Genomic DNA, 21,519 nt, shown 5'->3' on the forward strand with positions numbered 1-21,519 from the left:
AAGCATTGCTTCCCACCTTTTGTGCGCCCTTTTCACTGGAAAACAGACGCAAACCCAGAGACCACACATCACTTTATGAAGCCCTCTGGGCAGCCCATTTCTCAATAGAAGAGGCACCTACAAAGTTTTTTTTTAAGCACCTATACTCTTGCAGGTTATACTCTTGTACTGGAAAACTGCCTAAGAGACTTGAAAATCACCTTGCCTCTAATATCAAGATCACAGAAATGCTGATCCCCCCCCCACACACACACACACCAAGAGACACACTATTCCCATAACTTTTATTGATTTTACTCATTGCTCGATGCCAACTCAAGTTTTATAGGACAGGTTAGCCCCATGGTGCAGAGTGGTAAGCTGCAGTACTGCAGCCCAAGCTCTGCTCACGACCTGAGTTTGATCCTGGCGGAAGCCAGGTTCAAATAGCCGGCTCAAGGTTGACTCAGCCTTCCATCCTTCTGAGGTTGGTAAAATGAGTACCCAGTTTCCAGGGGGTAAAGTGTAGACGACTGGGGAAGGCAATGGCAAATCACCCCGTAAAAAGTCTGCCAAGAAAACGTCGTGGTGCAACATCCCCCCATGGGTCAGTAATGACTCGGTGCTTGCACAGGGGACTACATTTACCTTTTTTACTCATTGCTCGATGCCAACTCAAGTTTTATAGGACAGGTTAGATATGGGGTTCTGCAAACACTCCTTTTTTGTTTAAATGTAAACGATTTTCCCTAAGCAAGCAAGTTGACCTTCTCAGCAGAAGTTTACAGGCCATAGTTTTCAGACAGACATTCTACCTTTAAAAAAACGTTTTTTGAACTTTTTCTCAAGGGCTCCTCAAGTGTTCACCTCAGAACATCTCTATTGCAGAAGACACTGGGATGTGTTCTAAAATGCCAGATCATTCTACTGAGGCAGAGGCAGACATTAACAAGCTCACAATCTCTCTTTTGTGATCACTCCTTTTTGCATACTCCAAGACTGTGTGTAAGATGAGCTGTCATAGATCGGATACAGGTGAGGAGAGGCGCAAGAACACCTACTAACCACTCAACTTTCCCCATCTTCCTTCTCTCACCCCCTCAAAGCATGCCCATATGCTCACAAAGAAGCATGTGATCACCTATCCAATACTCTTACTAGCAGAGATTTGCAGGAACAGCTCCACCCCCTTGTTCATATGCAGACAATCACAAAATCAGTCCTGAATTGGCAACTGTGGTCCACCAAGTTATATAGGGAAGAGAGTGGATGCAACAGGATACACAGAGGGACTAAGGAAAACTAAAGATGGAGACAGTGCATGACACAGAGTTGCAAACAGTTTCCAAAAACTCTTAGAGAATGAGGGGAGGCGGTATTTTTCTGTCTATCTAAGGTACCCCATACCTTATTTCAGGCCACTCTTATTCCTAGGGCAGGCAAGTTTTCTGAATGTGTACAAATCACTCACTGGCACAGCAGCAGGGGCATCTTCGACCCAGTACTCAACCAGCTATGAGCGCTTGCATCAGCACAAGAAGATCTGCATATCTACTGGTCCCAATGCTTAACGTATGAACATATAAACAGTTAACAAATACTCTTTGTTCAATTGTTTAGACATTTAATAGTTTACATGCCTTCCCAATATGCTTCCAAGCAACACAAGCAGCTCAAAACAGACCTCATTTTGATAATGCATGAAATTGTACTGGAGATTCAAAGTGACTTGAGTTAACACCTTTAACATGTAGTGCAGCATGCATGCTTCAGAATGTCATAGAATGCACCATTAGGCAAAACAGAAAGAACAGCTAAATGTCAAGAGGTATCTATTTGCCTAATAAAGGTAAAAGAATTACGTATCATTACGTTATCATTTTGAACCAGATTTACAGAACTGCAAACAGCAGTAATTATCTATAGTGCCAAACAAATGCTGATTTCACCAGAATCCTGTCAGAGGTAGTGATAGACCAAAAGCCAATCTGAAGTACTGTTTAAGTAAAGTCGCTAGATGGCAGTGCAATTCAGGACATTTCCCCTTTGCAGAGGTTAACAAACAAACTTAAAAGTTCTTCCATAAATCCACGCAAGCCACTCAGAAGAGGCTGCTAGCCAGATTCACAAGTACTCTAAACTACCATATCCCCCATTTACCACTTAGTTATACCTTATCGCTCCATGCAAAACCAAGAACCACAGGTAACAACCAGAAACGATGCAGCTGCAAACAGCTCCAGGATGAAAAGAATTCCAATGCCAGCTGACCTGCAGTTTCCATTTTGCAGACACTCCAACTACCCCTGCACTCCATAAAAACTACCAATTTTTTAAAAAATAATTTACAAGGTACAGTATTCACCAATGCCAGAGACTTTTTGTCTTCCAAAATTGTTTGCCTCTTCATATCTTTGTTGTTCCTTTTACATTCTTTGTTACGCAATGCACAAAAGGTTTAGGCAGGGAGAGACAGTCAAGGGAATGGTGACAAGCAGAGAAGAAGATGAGTACCTGTTTGCCTCTGTAGAAGAGTCTTTGCCTATCAGGTGCCACTCTGAACACTTTGTATACCCTTTTCCGGAGATCTTCCACTTTGGTCAGCTTGGAAAGGGAGTCCATTCGATGAGTTTCCTTTCCATCCATGGTGCGCACTTGGATCCACATTGTGACAATATCTCTGTACAATGACAGGCACAGAAAGCGGATTAAAACATGAAAGGTGCTTTGAAAAAGGCATGGGGAATAAGAAGAGGCATCCCCACTCTCTCTACAGCCCATCCCTGCAATTTCCTATTACAATTCCAAACCCCAAATCCCCATTCAGTCCCAAGCACAGCATTTCCCACCAATACTACCCCACACCCCTTCGGGGATTAGTTGCCTTTAGTTGCCCACATCCGTCCTCCTCCAGGCCCACGCCCCTTTCCTTTCCCCACGGCGACTTCTGACAAAATTATGCCCCCTTACTCCGGCTTCAGCCATAACCCAGCAGCCTCCCCCACTTCCTCCTCACACCCCCTGAGCGCCGAGGATTCCTCATGTTTGCCCCCCCCCAACCCCACTTTCTTTAATTCTCCCCCTTCGTGCTTCACACAGCCCCCCCCCCCGCCCCTCTTCTACAGAAATACACCCGCCGCCGCCGCCGACCCCCGAGCAAGGAGGACCCACTTTGGCGCTTTCGCCGTCCCTCAGTCGGTCGACCACGGCCAATCAGATGACCTCTCAACCTAACTTCGTCTCCGTCTCTGCTTAGCCCCGCCTCCTCCCCACACTCCTCGCTGTTACCCCGCCCTCCAGGCAACACCCCTCCTCATTCGCCAACGTCCCCCGCCCTTCCTAACGCCTATTAGTCCATTCGCAACTATCCCCACCCACCTTCACGGACCAGCATGTTCGTCTGCGCTCCCCGAGTTTGCCGTGTGTTTTTCCTCCCTCCTGGCCGTCCCAACGCGCGCCACAAATTGAAAAAACCGCCCTGACGCGAGAGTTGGGGCGGAGTCTCACGATATTCTGTGAACGAGCCGTTGGGAGGCGGTTGGCGGGAAATTCTGAGCCCGAGGCAAGATCAGGGTCTGCGCCGCTCCGCACGAGCCAATCCGCCTCCCGGCGCGAAGGGAGACGGGCTCGGCTCTGCGCGGCACGGGAGTTCGCCTACGGCCTTTACGGGGCAACCCGAAGCGGAGGCTCTGGCCTGGCGGGAAGGTCCCGTTGAGCCGGGCCCGCCTTGCCTGGGGGCGGCGAAGGGCTGCTCAGTGTCGGGGGGCTGTTTCAAGGCAGGGGCTCTCAGTGACCGCGGGAAGGGGGTGGCGGCCGGTGGGTTGTCCTCAGCGGGGGCGAGGAATGAGCCGGGAAAGGCCTGAGACCAGCACAGCGGGCGGAGGAGATACGGCGCTTAGGAGGCACCACCCAGAACTTCCCTGAGGCGCCGCCGCCGCCGCCTCCACGTTAATGAGAGGAGTCGCTTGATCGGCCTGAACCGGCCCGGCCCTCGGTCGTGCGAGTCGGGGGGGGGGTCTGCGCGGCCCTTCCCGGCCCCCTCTTAACGCCCTGGAGCGGTTGGGGGAAGCGCCATCGTCGCACAGAAACGAGGCCCTTCCCGGATGGTTTGGGAGCGAAGGCAGCGGCCCGCGGGCGCATTCCTCAAGGGCGGAGGTCTAAAACCACTCAGAGCCGATGGCACAATGGTCAGGACGCTGGACTTGGACCTGGGAGGCCTGAGTTCAAATCCCCGGTCTGCCAGTAAAGTGGCCTTGGGCCAGTCACGCCTTCCAGCTTTCCGCACCGAGTTGTTGTGAGGATAAGATAGCAGAAAGAGGGACAATGTAAGCTGCTGTGGGTCTCTAGTGGGAAGAAAAGGGGGGTACATATGGCGCAAAATACATAGGCAAGGCTGACCAAATGTTACTTGCAAAGTTTTGTAAATCGGTGAGCCGATTTCCCACCATCTGTTCAAAGCAGCTTGGGGTGGGGGAGAACGATTTAACATGCCACCATGTAGGACAAGGACTTCAAGCTAGCTCTCAGATTCACCAGAACTTTCTCCGGTCTACATACTGAGACAGCATGCATGCCTACTGCTGGTGTCCTGGCAAAAGATCCAGTCTTACTATGGTGGAACCAAAAAAACTACCACAGAAAGGTCTATCAATCACTGGGATGGCTAGGATTCGTCCCCCACGTCCATCGTCTCCGTGGTGGACTCATTACCCTCTAAGCCGGTTTCTGCTGGGTTCCGGCTGTGGGTTCCTGGAAAGGATCATAAAGAAAGAAGAGAACTTGATCTTCCATCTACTCCATTTGAACTTTTGTTGGTTGGACCTACCTGTGGGGTTATTTCCTGGCATTTGCCATTATACTGTGATGCTCTAATCTGTCATTGATTTTGTATTTTGGATGTTTGAACACTTAGCTTGTGAATTTTGATAAATGTATATATTTAGTTAAATCAAAAAGAGTCCAGCAGCACCTTTAAGACTAACCAATTTTATTGTAGCATAAGCTTTCGAGAATCACAGTTCTCTTCGTCAGATGAGATATTTATATTTATTATAATATATATATATTATATATATTTAGTTAACTCTCTTGTATGGTGTGTTGGTAATTTTGGTCTTCTAGACCTTTCTGTGATAGTTTTTTAGGTTCCATTCTGCTGTTACTACACGGTGCCCCCTCTTTTGCATGACTTCACTAGGGTGGCAAAGCAAAAGTGCTTTAGTGTGACTTGGCAATCCACACAAAGTACCCACGAGGCCAGCTTAGTTTGCACACCAGGAACTCACGTGGTTTTAAGGAGAACCTGAGCCCATGCAAAGCTACACAGGGAAACTCTTTGCCTCTCTGCCCCTGCATATAAGTCAAGCCTAAGATGGAGTAGAAGAACCATCACACATAAAGCTCAAGTTAGGTTGGGTGCAAACAAAAAAATCTCAGGTTGCACCAAAGAATACCAGCACAAAGCAGCTGTGACTTTGGAAATTTAGAAACCAGCAATTATTCACAGCAAAAGAGTTCTGTATAAAATTCAAAGCTTGCTCCCTAATAAAGGGCTGCTGTCCTGATCCCTAGTAAAAGATATCATCCTACTACTTGGGACTGTTGTCTACTGAATCTGCACTTATCTACAGTAAAATGTATGTTTCAAGAGTCACAGGTGGCTCTGGAGTTTGCTGCAAAGGCTGACCAAATCCCTCTGGAATTTGAGTGCACTTGTATTTCCATAAGTCTCACAATATTTTTTAAAAGCTCAGGCAGTCAAATGTTTCAGCCACTGCAGTGTCATCTGCTGAGTGCTTTCTGCAGGGTGTCAAGTTGTACTTGATTTTGCCCCTTACTTCCAATAAGACGCCAAGGTAACAGGCAAAGTCACAGGTCCGTGTGGTGTCGGGGTTAACACACTGGGCTAGAACCAGGAAGACTCTGGTTAAGTAGCTCACTCAGAGACCTTTAGCCAGTCGTTCTTATGCAAGCTAATCTATCTCCCAGGGTGGTTGTGAGCATAAACAGAAAAGCAGCACCAGGTACGCCACCCTGAGTTCCTCAGTGGAAAGGCTGGATAACAATGTGACTGATGTGGCTGAAACCCTTGAGTTACTGGAAATAGATGTCTCCAGTGGCAAAAGAACAGCAACATGCACTGTTAGCCTGTATATTCAGACTCCAACCTCGGGATGGAAACATCTGCCCAAGCTGAGCCACAAGAAGTCCTGATCATAAAGGAAGTGGTAGTATTCAGAGGTGTACTGACTCTGAACATGGAAGTTCTCTTCTTGGCTATGGTATGCAATAGCCAGTGATAGGCTGGCCCTCTGAATTTTTAACTTGTTCAGAAGCCCTGTATGTCCAAATTTCCCAGCTAGGGCCTTCATGTCTTGCTTCCCAGAAGCAAGAGATTAGTTGGCGGGGTTAGATGAACCTCTGGGTCTGCTACAGCAGAAGATACATATGGGGGGAAATAACTACAGTGAGTACCTGAGAAGTTTGGCTTCTAAGGTCCAACATCAGCAAGCCCAGAATCCAAAAATTGACGCTACAGGGAGGAAGAGACGCATAAATGCATTCCCGGCTGAGACCCAGGATTGAAAAATTCTGGGTATGAGGAATGGCTCTAATCAAGCTGCACAATTCTATGCCTGCTCCAAAGTGTCACTGCACGTTACATCTTTCCCCAAATCTTATATTTCCCCCAGATTTCACCATTGTAGACACAGAGTACACAAGATGTACAAAGCCCTGTTCTACGTTTCACAGCCCACTACCCTTCATGCACTTGTAGAACTGCTGCATCATATATATAACTCTCTGCAACTCACACGGACCCTTTGCCACACACCGCAAGCTTCAAATCCTTATTAGCAAAGCTCTGTCTCCACCTGCACTACATTAACAAATCCCATTCCAGAACTCAGCCAGGGATATACAATGCATTTCCACAGAGCTCCTGCAATTTTGTCAGGCCCTTCCTCCCAAGGAGCCTAGGACAGCATCTATTCCCCCCCCCACTTTACCCTAACATCCCTGTGAGGTAGGTCAGGCAGAGGGAGGAAAAAATGGCCCCCAGTTGCCATGTGAGCACCATAGCAAAGTAGAAATCGGAATCCAATTCCCCCCATCCAAGTCCTGTCTAGCTCTGCCCTGGAGCTTCTGATGTACATGGATGTTATTTATTCTAAAACTTTGGATGGCTCCTTTCTACCTAAACAGGATCCCTAAGCTGGTGAGCATTTTTTTAAAACTTTAAAGGTTTTAATTTAAATTTAAAACAAAAGTCAATAAAATTCAAACACCATCAAGAACACAGAGGGGCCCAGTAACAGTTATTGTGTGTGATGTGCCATCAAGTCCCCTCCGACCTATGGCAACCCTATGAAGGAAAATACCTCCAAGGTGTCCTCTCATCAATAGACCTCCTCAGATTTGACAAACTGGAGGCTGTGGCCCAATCAAAACAAACAATTTTCACCCACTGATGGAAAACAGCAATAGGGAGTTCTACAGTTTTGGCTACATGACCAAGAAGGCCCTTTCTCAGCTTCCCACCTACCTAGCCTCAGGTGGCAGAGGCACCCAAAGCAGGGCCTCTGAAGATGGCCAGAGTGAACGGGCAGAAGGTGGCTCTTAAGCATAGCTGTCTACTCAGTATCCCATTTTTAATAGCCTCTGTAATGTTACCCAGAAGGAACAAGCAAAATTCAACTCCTGTAGCACTTTAAAGAAAATCTGGTTGGTCTTTAAGGTGCTACTGGACTCAAATCTTTCTTATCTATTGCAGACCAACACGTCTACCCCCCTGAAACTGCCAGAAGGAAAGGGTGTGACAGGCTTGCCCACCACTTTCCCCTAATGACCTGGTATTCAGAGGTACACTGCTTCTGAGCATGGAGGCTCACTGTGGCTCTCAAAGCTGTTGCCAGAGCACTCTTCCGTATCTGCTATCGCCCCTTGTCATGACAATGAGTCCCATAAGCACAACAAGAGACTTTTTGTTTCTCTTTGGACAAAGAGAGTCATCTCCCTCAACAATATGTACAACCTGTGACACAAACACCACATTCTGGCTACCTGACATACTCCAGGGTGAGCCCTGCAGCCCCTCAAGGGCTTGATTTTTAAGGCTTTTGCTGGAATGCTTTGCCAAATCCTCTGAATGGCCTTGATCAGAGAGCAGCTTAGCTTCCACTCATGAAGGGCCACAGCCACGTTCCAACTGACCTGGCTACTAGTGGCTGGCCCATGCACGGCATCTTCCCCAGGACAAGTTTAGTTCTGCTCTTCCTCTTCAGAAAGGGATCCAGATTGGCATCTATTTGTCATTGTCCCTTAAATGATAAACTCGCTTGCAGATCTAGCCTTTGCACAGAGGTAGCATGGCTCAAATCTAATCTGAACTGCACCAATCCGGTAACCATTACAACAGCCCAATAAGATAAGTAGAGAGAAAGGATTGCCTAAGGTCACAGAGATGAGTTTGAGCCCAGGACTTCCTGGGTCTCTTGCCCTGGCTGCTGCACCTGTGTTGCATGGTTTTATTTATTTCTTCAGAATATTTTTCTGCTGCCTCTTCAGAGTCTGACTCGAGACAACCCACAATTTTAAAAAATCAGAGCATAAAAGGACCAATCATTAAACACCAATAGCATCCATCTATGCATAAAAGAGAAGCAGGCAATTCAAAAGCAGGTAAGATATCCCCCCCCCATTAAAAGCCTGAGTAAAAAGATATGTTTTGGCCTGGCGCCCCCCAAAGATAAAGGAGACGCCAGGCAAGACTCAAGGGGGGAGGAGAGCATTCCAAAGGTGAGGTGACATCATAGGAAATGCCCTCTTGCCCCGCCCGCCCCATTTACAATCCTCCCTCCATGATCATGTTGTGGGCAGTATGCATATATGACAATTGTGATGCAATTCTTGCATTTGGTAGAGTGGACAGAACAGCTTCAAAACAATTCAGTTTTGAAGGTGCCACCAAACTCCCTTGGCATTTGCTTCCCCCCACCCCAGACTATTTCCAGGCACTACGCATAACCACCCTCTCTTGGGTGAGCCAGGTCACACCTAGGAAGACTTGCTTCTTGACCGTCCCCCACATTCTATGCAAGAGCAATTAATTGCTCTTCATCCTGTTGCCACCTACCAGGGAGCATTTTTGCTTGCGAAAGATGCGTCTCAACCTGCAAGGTGGGAGGACCAGTTCTTCCTGTGCTAGGCCCCTCCCACGTTCAGAAATCCATGAATGGGGAGACATCCACAGCCCAGAAGTTCTAGGCCCGCCCCCTCACCTCTTCCAGAAGCTCCCACCGTGAACTGCTTTCTTATTGCTGGTATTGCTGCCAATACCTGTGGAGTGCCACAGCACCCTCAGAACAGCCTGGCAAGGTGAGTCAGGCTGGACAATAGAGGTACTCAGCCCAAAAACATGCAAGCCATTTCATGTCTGAACATGGATTTGAATATAGGTCCCCTTGGTCCAATAAAAAAAAAATTATTCATCCACCATACCAACCTGGCTCCCAAAGGACAGCTACTTAACCATGATGGAAGAACAGCTCTCTGGTTTTAATGCTAGCTTGAAGGTCATCCGCTGCAGACCTAGGTACAATTGCCCTCTAAAGGAACAAATGTATAAGACTGTACTTAGACCAAGTCTGAAACTTGTCAAAGTCATAACGAAGAAATGAGCGAGCATCTGAACGGGAAACTGGCAGTTCGGGAATGCAAACAGGTGGGCTTTGGAGAACATAGAAAGCATGCATTTAAGACACTTTTGATCCAGAAACGATCCACCGAGAGATCCCCATGCTTGGGATTTGCACCAGGGCCCGAACCCACGCAGACAAGATCTGATCGACGGAGTTTGGACAGGTTTAAAGAAAAGATTAGATTACATCAGCAGCAAAGATCTGCAGCAATTCCGTGGAACCTCCATGTTCAAAGACAGTATACCCTCACTTCCAGAACCATCAGAGAAAATGCATTCAGAAGTATCTAGCCGGCCCCCACCTCGTCGAAAACAGGACGGCTAATTAGCTAAAATCACGTGAGTCAGAAAAGGGGGGTGGGGGAGGTGCTGCTGGCACACAGAGCACTTGCAGAGCTGCAACCGCCATCCGACCCCCTTCACGCCCTCCTGAATCCCAAACCCAAATCCCTGGAGTTGACTTCGGGCTTCCTTAATCGAGAAGCATCTTGCAGCCCGACCCGTGCGCGTTTGCCGAGAAGTCCCATTCACTTCTGGAGCAGAAACAGAAGGCGCATTCCAGCCCGCTGAGTGCCCGGCGGCTTAATTGTGCTCATGGGCTCAGATTCTACGCACGCAAACTTGACAGGCTAGCACCACTGAACTCATTTGGGGGCTACTCCCGAGTAAACACGCACTAATCAAGCTGCAGAACTGTAAACGTCCCCCCCACCACCCGGGAGGTCATAAAATTCGGTGAGGTTTACTACGGAATAAACGTGCAATCTATGTACCTGCTCATTGGGCTTCCTTGCAAGTAAGCAGATACAGGCTCGTAGCTTAGCTAATACTGACGCGTAGGGGCAGTGGCAACGCCTGTGGTTTCGTTGCTTCGTTAGGGGCCCATTATAGCTTTCAGGAATTACTACTGCAAAACTCAACAAACCCCGTCCCGGAGATTTCTGGAGGAAAACGAGAGGACCACTCACCTTGCAAAAACCAACGCTTTACTCCCAGATGTCTTGCACAAAACGCACCTTTATGCACAAAACTTGCAAAATCAACAGCGCCAAAGGGGCAAAACAAAGAATTAAAATTTAGCTGGAAAAGAACCCAGGCTGGCTGGAAGAGAAAACCCAGCAACAGCGCGCGCAAAAAAATGTCCTTTTACGCCTCCCGGCTTTGGAGTTTGGCGCGGAAAAACGCGGGGCAGAGCTCGGAGCTTCCTGATTGGCCAGTGCTGGCGGGAATTTCTGGGGAAGAGGCGGCGCTTCTACGTGGATTATTTGAGAAGCCGCCTGCCCCGCCTGCCGGAGGAAACGTGCGCATGCGCAGAGACCAGTTTCCTCTTTTTTGAGACACCCCCCCCCGCATCTCCCTGCTCTAAATGTTGAAAGGGGTTATGCCGTGAGTAAGGAAGGAAGGCGCTCTGCACGCACTCAGAGACCGTCTACCTGTCCCGTTCACTTCTTGTTCTTCCTCCAAGCAACGCAGGTCAGGGCACATATTATTTTAACAACATCCCTGTGAAGTAGGCTGAGCCGAGAAAGCGCGACTGTCTTAATCAGTGAGGAGAAGAAAAAGTGCTCTGAAACGTGCTCAGAGGCAACCTGCTTATTCCGGTGTTATCAACTCTTTCTGCCAAAGGTCTTGAGGAGGGATACATTTATCCTCTCAATAACCCTGTGCGGGTTTAAGAAGGACGTCGACACGCTGGACCTTGTCCAAGGGAGGGCAGCGAAGATGGCGGGGGTCTGGAGACCAGGTCCCCCTAGGAGGAAAGGCTGAAGGAGCTCGGAATGGAGAGGAGGTGATATGAGAGTACTTGAAGGGCCGTCACACAGAGGATAGAGCGGAGTAGTTTTCTGTTGCCCCAGCTGGTTGGACCAGAAACAAATGAGTTAAAATTAAAGCAGAAGAGTTTTCTGCTAAACATTAGGCAGAACTTCCTGACGGTCAGAGTGGTCCCTCAGTGGCTTCCTCGGGAGGTGGGGGGCTCTCCTTCCCTGCAGGCATTTAAGAAGAGGCTAGGTGGTCACCTGCGATGATTCTCTGACTTTACATGAATGTACACAGACCTGGAGAGGGACGAGCATGAAGGGATGTGCTTGGCTCTCGTGGCCCTTCCTTACATGCCCAGGGTAATACTGATGGCCACTTGGGGGTCAGGAAGGAATTTTCCTCCAGGCCAGATTGGCTGGGGATCCTGGAGATTTTTTGCCTTCCTCTGGGCATAGAGCAGGGGTCAGGCAGGGGAGGTGAGGGGGGATAGCTGTGAATTTCCTGTGTTGGGCCGGGGGCTGGACTAGATGACACTTGCAGTTCCTTTCAGCTCTTATGTTTCTAGGTTGGGCTAAGAAAGGGTGGCTGGCCCAAGCTCACTCGGCAAGCAAGTGGGGATTTGGACTCGAGTCTTCCAGGTCTTCGTACCAACAGTCTAACCATTGTACCACATGGTCCATAAGAATCCTGTATAAACTGTGTATTAAAAGTGTACAGTGCAAACCATTTTACAAAACAAGTAGCAAAAAAAAAGAGGACTGAAACTAGGATCATCAGGGAGACCTGGATTCAGATCCTCTCTCTGCCACTCCAGGTGGCCTTTGGCCCATGATTCTCTGGCTTCTTAAGTAGAGGTAAAAATGGAGAAAGGAGAACGGTGTCTGCTTCCCTGAACTCCGTGCAGGAGGCACAAAGGTGCTCACTACATGGATGCTTGATAGAAAGAAAATCTTGGCAAAAAGCATAAAATGGGATGGGAAACGGTTGCTTACCCCCGTTTTCACACACACCCAGCCACTGACTCTCTGGAGCTGTGGCCAGGGCAGTCCCCCTCCACTTGCCCTATCTGGAGTTTGGCCTTGAAGCACCACCCCCGCCCCCAGTTCCTGCCCTATGCCTAATGGTGCAATCCCAAACAGAGTCACAATGAGTCAGTGGGTTTAGAAGGGTGGAACTGTCTTGAATTGCCCTGTCTCTCCCCACCCCCCCTCCCCCAGTCATTGTTTTCTCCCAACTGATTTTCGTAAATCAATCAGTCAGTACAAATGACCAAGATTAAGTCAAGAGGGGCATCTTTGCATGCAATTTTAAGCAACCGAATCAAGCCTCAATTGTGAAAAATCTGAGCTGCTTCAGGCCTCAACAGCCTCCTGGCTAATGGCCAAACCCCTGTGACAAGCTGTAAAGTAATACGTTTATGGTGGTGGAAGTTTTCAGTAGCTATGGATCACTTTGTCAGATGCACGGGAGAAAATATGCATTCCCATTAAAAAATACACATTGGCAGGAATAAATGTACATAAGTACAAAAAGAAGGGTGTGTTGACTACAAAAGGAGGCCACAAAAACCAACCATTCAAGAGAGAGGTGTGTGACCCCATACCGGGCTCAGATGAAAACAGGGTTAGGTCAAAAGAGCCAATGATCCAATCATGGTGGGTAAGGTCATCTCCCAACAGGTGACGTGGTGAATTGGCAAAGCAGTGTGTGTCTTAAGAAAACTACAGAGAAACAATTGAGTTGAGAAACAATAGCTCGCAGCTGCCAAGACTGATATTATCAGTCCTGCAAATTGAATTTCAACTCAACGGCTTCCCATTGCAGTCTTCACCTGAAACTTACTTTTGCTGAATTTGGACAATTCCCAATTTTTTCCACAGTGGTAGAAATGTCTTCTCTCCTCCTAGATCCTGAGCATTGCTGTTTTTAATGTCTCATTTGTATTGATTTATGCTCTTGCGTACAGGCAGTCTGGCATGGCCAAAGTAAAAATGGCAGGAGAGGCCATAGAGAGCACTTGCAATACCAATACCAGCACAATAGATTTCAAATTTGAATGCAATGCTTCAAATCTGATTAGCATATGAGATTGATCAGACAGCGTTAATCTACTGAAGAAACACAGCAAATTAGAGTCTGTTTGGTCATAACAGGCAGCGAAACCATTTCAATCGCTGGACCTTGCTGCTGCTGGAAGATTATCACACTTCTGATGCTTCTTATGAGGGGAGGGTATTGTCAAATCCGATAAGCAGCGGTGAGTCATAATTGGGCTTCATACCTGAAAGAAAACAAACCTTTCTGCAAGGATCACTAATCGTCACTGGTTTTGATAGAAAATTTGTTCCCCAGTAAAACCTTTTGGATACTCTTGAAAGAGGAGTTGCACCTCTGGATTCGTGAAATGTCACCTAACAATAATGTTAAAATTAGTCATATAATCCCTCTTATTTAAAAGAAGGGAAGGGATACATTTTGAATGTATCCCGCTTTTGAGCACCCGCTTTTGAGTTTAGAGGGTCTTGGAGAGCATTCTGATCATCTTTACATTGATTCTAAACACAGGCACCTCCAGCAAAAAGGACAAGTGGCAGTGGATTTAGCGAGCACATGGCAGTACATGCCACATTGGACAGTGTGCTGGTACACGAGTTCTGGGTGGTGCAGCAGTGGTCGGCTATGGAGCAGTATTGCTGCTCAAGCAGGTATGGGGATAGAGCTGACTCCAGAGTTTGTTATAAGAAGTGACCGCGGCAGGGTTGCCGGCAGCCTGGAGAAAAATTCTCCCTTTAACAGGGGCTTATTGCATGAAAATAGGCAGCGGAAACATTTCACAACATGGAGTTAAATAACATCAACGGGTAAATACCATCCTATCAAGCCTCTCTTAAGGGTGCAGGACGTTTTTTTTCTCCAGGCTGTTGACAACCATAGCCAGAGTATTTGAATTTATCTCCCAGGGACCATTACTAAAACAACAGAAACGTTGATTAAAAACCTAAAGCACAAAAAGAAAAAGAATCAAGTTATGGAAATCTCTGCCACATGGCAGCCAGCTCTGCGTAGTGGTTCTCTTGGTCCCTTGTTCTTGCTCCTTTTCTGTGTAAAAGGTATAAATTGTTCTGAAGTGATTTGTTCTGTGCTCCTGTGATAGGAGACTCCCAGAGGCCACACACGTTAAAATAAAGCTTTCTGGTGATAAGGAACGGAGTGGCTGTTTCTTGTGTCAGACCCCCAGGGAGAGCCTGGCTTGCCTCAGAGAACCTCCAGCGGCGCACAGCAGCAAAGGGCTGTTGTTTGTAGTCCCTGGTTGGCTTGGCCACTACTGGAAACTGCAGCAGGCCTTTGCTGTGGTCTAGGAGGCACTTTTAATATTATTATCCTAATAACTTCCTAATGACCTCTTCCTTATTCCTGTTGGATCTTGTAACCTAGACTTCTTCGACCTGGGCAGAGGGCAACAACTGAGGTGTATCCAGAACTGAGTACAGAAGCCCAAGAGCCGTGCCTCCTGGGTGGAAATCAGCCCGATCCACAGTTCCTGACTGGGAAGAGGCCAGCTTTGGGGAAAACCTTGTGCAGACACACAACAATAGGCAGTCTTTTTTCTCTGCCCCCTCTCTGCTTTGCATGATCCGATCCAATCCAGTCTGGAGTTGCCAGCCCACACTGGGGTGACCCATAACAGAAAGTACCTGCCTTGCCAAGGAAGGAAGCCAGACTAGCGTGGTATATCCTGCAGAGGCGTATTACGTAGCCTCCTTCTCAGATGAGTGCTCCTGTAAGCAGGCACCTCTTAATTATTTAATTGATTTCATTAACTTAATTTAATGGGACATAATTCTCATTGCATACTGCTTGAAGACGGCTGACCAAATTCTGGAAAGGTGTTATAAATTCTCATACTTGTTCCAGGGCTTGCTTATGTCAAGACACCTTCCTTCTTATATCATTTATTTCTGTAGTGGCACGGTGGGAGCCCTGGATTTCCTTTGCCCCCTTCTCACCCTGCTGACCCCCGTTACCCATCTCTTTTACACTGTGATGTCACAAATCTTCTGACATCACCCAAAGTGCACACCAACTGCAACCTTGCACGGGATTCCAAGGCTAGAGAGGGAATCAGCCTCTATCTCTTCGCCCACCCATGTCAGTGGTGAAGTCCATTGAGCTGGTGGTGCCGAGGGACGTGTATGTTTCTGGCTCAGAGGTGGACGGGCAGGTGGTCCTGAGCCTCCACAGCACACTCATCAACCCTCTGGTGAAGGTTGAGTTAATTGGAAGAGGCTACCTAGAGTGGACGGAAGAAGCCCATGTGAATAGGGATTATAGCCAGGACTTGAGCTGTGTTAACCGAGCTGATTATGTCCACAAGAAGAAAACGTTTGATATTGAAGGTGAGAAAGGAGGGGTCCACTTTGCTGGGAGTGTTATGGTAAAGTATGTGGGGGGGGAGGGGGCATGCAGCTCCAAGACAACACACCCAGCTATGAAATTGGGTTCACCCTTAACACTGCAGCACAAGAAGCAGTGATCATAGTACGTGTGTCTGTGAGCATGGACTGAGTGCCCATTCCTTCACTGAGCACAAGGTGACACTAGAATAGGTTGGCAACTCCATCCTGGGAATTTGGGAGAATTCGAGAGGGTGGTCTGTGGCGTGGGGGAACTAGGGAGTGATTTCACTTCAGGTCAAGAGGCAATGCAGGTTTTTAAAGAGCTGCGTTTGTTTTCCCCGGACCCAACTCGAGTTCCCTGCAGCTGCACAGCAGCTTTGGGGAAGGGCTGTTAAAAAAGAAAGGAGACCCCAAAGGGCCTCAGAATGCCTCCGCTGGGCCGGGGGGGGGGGGCTCAAGCTGTTTCCTGTGTCAAAATAGCATAGGAGGGTTGTTGTTTTCTTCCGTTTTCACTCCACATGGAGTATTTTGTGCACATGGAGCAGTAAAAATAAGGAACCTCCCCCCCCCCCGTGCTATTGGGACACAGGGAAACAGCTTGGGGGGGGGAAGCCCCTCCTTCCCCCACATAGGCAACAGTATTCAAAGCCGTGTTGTTCATTCCCACATGAATCAGCACAAACAGGTACTTATCAGCAGGCTTGATGAGTTTCGGCAGCCGGTCGGTAATATCCTGAATTCTGGCCCCCGGCAAGCAACACATCTCTCGGAATAGGGGATCTGGCCCAGAGACATGGCGTTCCATACCCCTGAGCAAGGAGTCCCCGACGACTACCACCTTCCGTTTTTTTCCACTTCCATGTGGCCCCATGTCTTCTGCAGTCCCTCTTCCAGATCTTTGCAGTTCTCCTTCCACTGTCACCTCTGTCACCATCTCTAGCACTTCAAAGCGATTCTTGAGCTCAAGTGGACCAGAGCATCTTCTTCGTTGACGCCTTCGGGTTTGTACTGTAGATCTGAGAGGAGGCTCAGAAGGGAGATCGGCTTTTTCCCCTCCTCCTTGACTTTCCTCTTCTTGGCTGTGCGGAGCCCCCAGGCTGTTGTCAATAAAATCCTTTCCCTCCTTGATCTCCTGAAGGGTGGTGATCCTCTCCTCCAGGCAATGAACCTTTTCTTCCAAAACTCTGACCAGCTTACACTTCTGGCAAGTGACTCTGTCTTCTCCTCTGGGAGGAAAACAAACATGGCACACTCCATGCAGGTGACTGCATTCTGAGGCCCTTTGGGCTCTTTTTAACTGCCCAACTCTTTAAAAACCTGCACGTCTAGCTTGGCCCTTAAGCATCTATGGTCTACGCCCCCTGAACTGCCATTTTCTGCAGAGGAACTGATCTCTGTAGTCTGGAGATCAGTTATAATTCGGGGAGAACGCCAGGCTCCACCTGCAGGTAGGTAACCATCCAGTGGAGGGAAGGGCTTCCAGGCAGATCTGAAACTTCTGGGCTGACGTCTCTGTTACGCACAGCCCAAAGTAAGGGGGGCCTTGCATGCCGTTCAGGACAGCAGAAGGAGAAATGGGCAGATCTGGACCATGAGGCACCTTCTGCCTAGGGATGAACAGCTTTTCTGTTTATTGGGCTCCTTACAGCAAATCAACAGATGCCTGACTCCAGGACCCGACAGTCAAATTTCTTTTGCATGTGTGGTTGATTTCAGTATGCCTGCTCAGGAGAAATTCCCACAGGATGAATGCTGTCCTCCATGAGTAGGAAGAAGGAACCTTTTGGGTTGTCTCTAGGGCCGCCAATCTCCCGTTCCCAGCCTCTGCCCTCCTCCACCACTCACCTGGCTGGCAGGGAGAAAAGGCCCCAAGGAATAGGCCCAGGAGACAAAAAACACCCCAGGCCAGCGCACAACAGGGGCATTCCCCACGGGCACGCTCCTGACCTGGAAATCTGAGCCGGGCTTTGGATTATTCTGACTGGATTTTTTAAGCATCTCTGATCAAATAGTTTTAGGGAAAAGGAATTTAGGGTATTTTAGCATTTGATTAGTATTTAGTATTATTACATAATATTAAGAGAGTTAGTATGTAGTAGTGGTTAGAGTGTTAGTCTCAGATCTGGGAGGCCTAGGTTTGAGTCTCCACCCTGCCATGGAAGCTTAGTGGGTGACCTTGCCCCCCCCCACACACACACACACACCTCTTTTCGACAATGTTGTTTTAGGGAAGAAAATGCCTGCTTTTGCATACAGAAGACCCCAGATTTCATCTGCAGTTCATCAGGTACAGCTGATGAAACAGGATGAGGGGACAATCGGAAAGTTCTGGCTCAGATCTCTTCTTTGCCAAGGTGGCCTTATGAACTTTGCAGGCTGGGCCCTCTCACTGTTTATATCCTAAATTAGGCAGTGCCTTTGGTTTCTGGATGTTTAAGAAATAATAATTATAATGCTGATGATCATTAACAAAGATTACTGTGGTGGCACCTTTGAATGTGGTGTTCATCATTCAGAGACACTGAAAGCTTATCACATGGCCACAAATCTGTCAGCCTTTAAGTTCCCACAAAACTCTGCTTCGGTTGCAAATCATAACACGGCGTACCCTTTGGGAAACATTGTCACCATCAGGGCTTTTTTTCAGGGGGAATGCGGGGGAACGGAGTTCCGGAACCTCTTGAAAATGGCCACATGGCTGGTGGCCCCGCCCACTGATCTCCAGACGGAGGGGAGTTTAGATTGCCCTCCGCGCCACTGAGCGGCGCAGAGGGCAATCTCAACTCCCCTCCGTCTGGAGATCAGGGGGCGGGGCCACCAGCCATGTGGCCATTTTCACAGAGGGCAACCCAATGAGTTCCACCACCTCTTTTCCCAGAAAAAAAGCCCTGGTCACCATTATTATTGTTGTTATTGTTATTACTGTTATATAAATCTCTAGTATAAGGGAAGAAATCATCTCTAGATTCTCTAGGAAGGAATTGTCTTTATTCTATAAATACCTGGGCACGGACATTATATATGCGCAGCCTGCCACTTTACATGCAGCTGTTCAGCTCTCGATAACATATTGTAGAAGCTCGGTGTTCTTCAAATACACCTTTCTATTACAAGACACAGAGGAAGCAAAGGAGTGTATAATGATAGGTGGCGTGGGAATCAGTGCCTTAGGCACATACACAGGAGTGTCTCCATTTTGAAATTCCCTATCTTTGAAGGGCTACACGATAACCAGGAGGCCCCAGTAAGGTGGGAAGGTTATTTGGCTGTCCTCAGACATTTGATCTGTATATCTGACCTCTTTTGCATCAGGTGTTTTGTTGACAGTGTGTCTGAAGGTGTGTTTAAATGCTGTCTCGTTGCCCCACTTTCCGAGGTGTGCAAGCCGCAGTGCACTAAAATCCGTCAGGCTCCGACTTCATTCTGCCCATACCCCCCAGGCTCCACACCCCGCCCTGGACCACGGGAACGCCAGCTCTGTTTCCGACGACCAGTTCAGAATATTTACAAGCACAGCTGGTACCTGAATCCTTGAGAGGAGGTTTCCTCAGCGGCTTATGCTTGCAGAGCTCCAGGCCTCCAAAAGTGTGGGGGAAGTGAGCAGAATGTCTTTTTGGCCTGCAGGGAACTGGCTAGATCCAGGCACCCACACCTTTAACTTCAGCTTCGTCCTGCCTCCAAGAATCCCCTCCACCTTCACCAGTCAGGTCGGGCGCATCTGTTACTTCCTGCAAGCCATTTGTGCCACCCGTGAGCTCATCCTGGCCAAGCAAAAGAAATACTTGCAGGTGCAAGGGACCTCTGTCTGCCTCCAAGACACCATCGAATCTGAGGTAAGTGTTTCCTTTCTGAGCAAGGACAAACGTGAAAGGCTTGGATGCAAGGGCTCCGTGCTCTGCGGTGCGCACCTTTGTGGCCGCCATCTTCTAAAATTCCAGAAGCTACAAAAAGGCCGGATTGGACAGGAGTTCCAAAGAGAATTTAGAAGGCTCAGAACTCCGTGCCTGGTAAGTAAGCAGAATCCTCATGCAATAGAGTGGGTGACCTGACTTCAGACTGAGAAATACTGTTTTTATTCCTCCATATGGAAAAGCCCCTAAAAGTAGTAGGCCATAAAGTTCTAACCTAGCCTCCCCCGGCCCTACAGTGCTAGTTTTCCGCTTGTAGGGGTTTTGTGAGTCAATTGCAGCCTGAACAGGGATGGCCCACTCTAGGGTTGCCAGCTCCAGACTGGGAAATTCCCAGGGCCTGTGATGGGCAGGGTATGGGAAAGGGAGTGACCACAGCAGTGTATAATGCCATCAAGCCCACCTCCCCAAACAGCCATTTTCTTCAGGGCAACGGATCTCTCTGGCCTGGAGTTCAGTTGTAATTCTGGGAGGTTTGCAGCCACCACCTAAAGGTTGGAAACCTTAGCTCTATTGCCTCTAAATTCTTCTGCAAGAAAGAGTCCAGCAGTATATTAACAGAGGAAAGTATCAGAATATAGAATTGCGTTTATTAATTACTCAAACAGCAGCAGATGAAGCCAAGGCCTCCCGCCCACTCTGCAGTTCTGTCTGTTTCTCTCCTTTCCTTCCAATCCCCCCTTCCTAACCTGTCTTTTCCATAACACAGTTTTGGCTAAACCCTTGAGAGTTTACAATCTGCATAATTATCTGCTGTTTTGTTTAATATGATGTTTAGTTTTTAATTTAGCAAGTCTTTCTGACTTGCTAGTCAGTGCCAGTGGCAACCAGGAGCAACCAATAACTCCCACCTCTCTTGTCAGCCACGAGAGTCCTGTCACAAAAAGAACCTCAAGAGGCTGCCCGCTGTACCTCTGTGTGATTCATCGCTCTGGCTTGTTCTCTTTCCTGTCAGCCTTCTCCACGAATTGGCCGTTTTTGCTGTGTCTCTGAATTGGGTGCAATCAGATCATCCAGTTGTTCCCAGTGCAGAAATGCAGCAGAATTGCCCTGGCTGCTGAACGTTTGCAGTCAGGAGACACATCCTGATTGTGACTGACACAGAAGCACAAGCTGTGAGAGCCCAAAAGAATTTGGGGTGGAAGAGTGTCGTGTTCTGGGATTTGGACGGATGGGCCAACGGCATGCCTGAAGTCCTGCTGTCTCTTAAACCCTCTCTCGCCCCTTCCACCTCCTTCCAGTACCCTTTGGTAGTAGAAGAGGAGAAGCTCCTGCATTACAGTTGCTGCCTCAAGAGCGCCCCCATCACTTTACGCATCTCTCTGTGCAAGAACATCTTTGCGCCCGGGGACAACATCACCTTCACCACTGAGATCACCAACCGGACAGGCAAATCCATCAAGAAAGCGGTCTTCATCCTCCATTCAGTTGTACTATACAAGGGCTTCAACCTGAGGGCCGAGCTGCGCACTTTGGAAGAGCGCAATGACTTGCTGCGCTTGGAGTCACACCTTGAAGCTGGGTCCTGTGTAGACACTAAGATCCACAGCACCCTCTTGCTGCCCAAGGTCATGCTTGTCACCAGCTCTCACAAGTCCGAGGACATCATGGACGTCGGGTATGAGCTGACGGGGACGGTCTACTTTCCCTGCATGACCACCATTACGGCTCGGATTCCCATCATCATACGGAGTGAAGCTGTGGATCTCAGCGAGCAGGGCAGAGGGCAGCTTGCCCCCCATCCTTCGTAACCAAACATTCATAGTTTTTCCCC

At 48.4% G+C, this 21,519-nt stretch overlaps 2 protein-coding genes across 3 annotated transcripts in view; one reads left to right on the forward strand and one right to left on the reverse strand.

Moving 5' to 3' along the window:
- Nucleotides 1–21,519, reverse strand: part of LOC129330872 (E3 ubiquitin-protein ligase UHRF1-like) — an 80,578-nt gene that overhangs the window by 29,938 nt on the left and 29,121 nt on the right. Inside the window, exons 1-2 of one of the 2 annotated variants that reach the window (XM_054981116.1) lie at nucleotides 3,151–3,214; nucleotides 2,494–2,659 (exon numbers count right to left, since the gene is read on the reverse strand). In XM_054981116.1, coding sequence (XP_054837091.1) covers nucleotides 2,494–2,646 — 153 coding nt within the window. In that variant the 5' untranslated portion in view covers nucleotides 2,647–2,659; nucleotides 3,151–3,214. Of the gene's footprint in view, nucleotides 1–2,493; nucleotides 2,660–3,150; nucleotides 3,215–21,519 lie in introns of those variants that run through there. The other variant, XM_054981117.1, reaches the window with a different exon arrangement.
- Nucleotides 15,588–21,496, forward strand: LOC129329856 (arrestin domain-containing protein 5-like). Its single transcript, XM_054979564.1, has 3 exons — nucleotides 15,588–15,837; nucleotides 19,462–19,670; nucleotides 20,987–21,496. The coding sequence occupies exons 1-3, from the start codon at nucleotides 15,588–15,590 to the stop codon at nucleotides 21,494–21,496; spliced, it is 969 nt and encodes a 322-aa protein (XP_054835539.1).

Source organism: Eublepharis macularius, chromosome 5, assembly GCF_028583425.1.
Source record: "Eublepharis macularius isolate TG4126 chromosome 5, MPM_Emac_v1.0, whole genome shotgun sequence".
Classification (NCBI taxonomy): domain Eukaryota; kingdom Metazoa; phylum Chordata; class Lepidosauria; order Squamata; family Eublepharidae; genus Eublepharis; species Eublepharis macularius.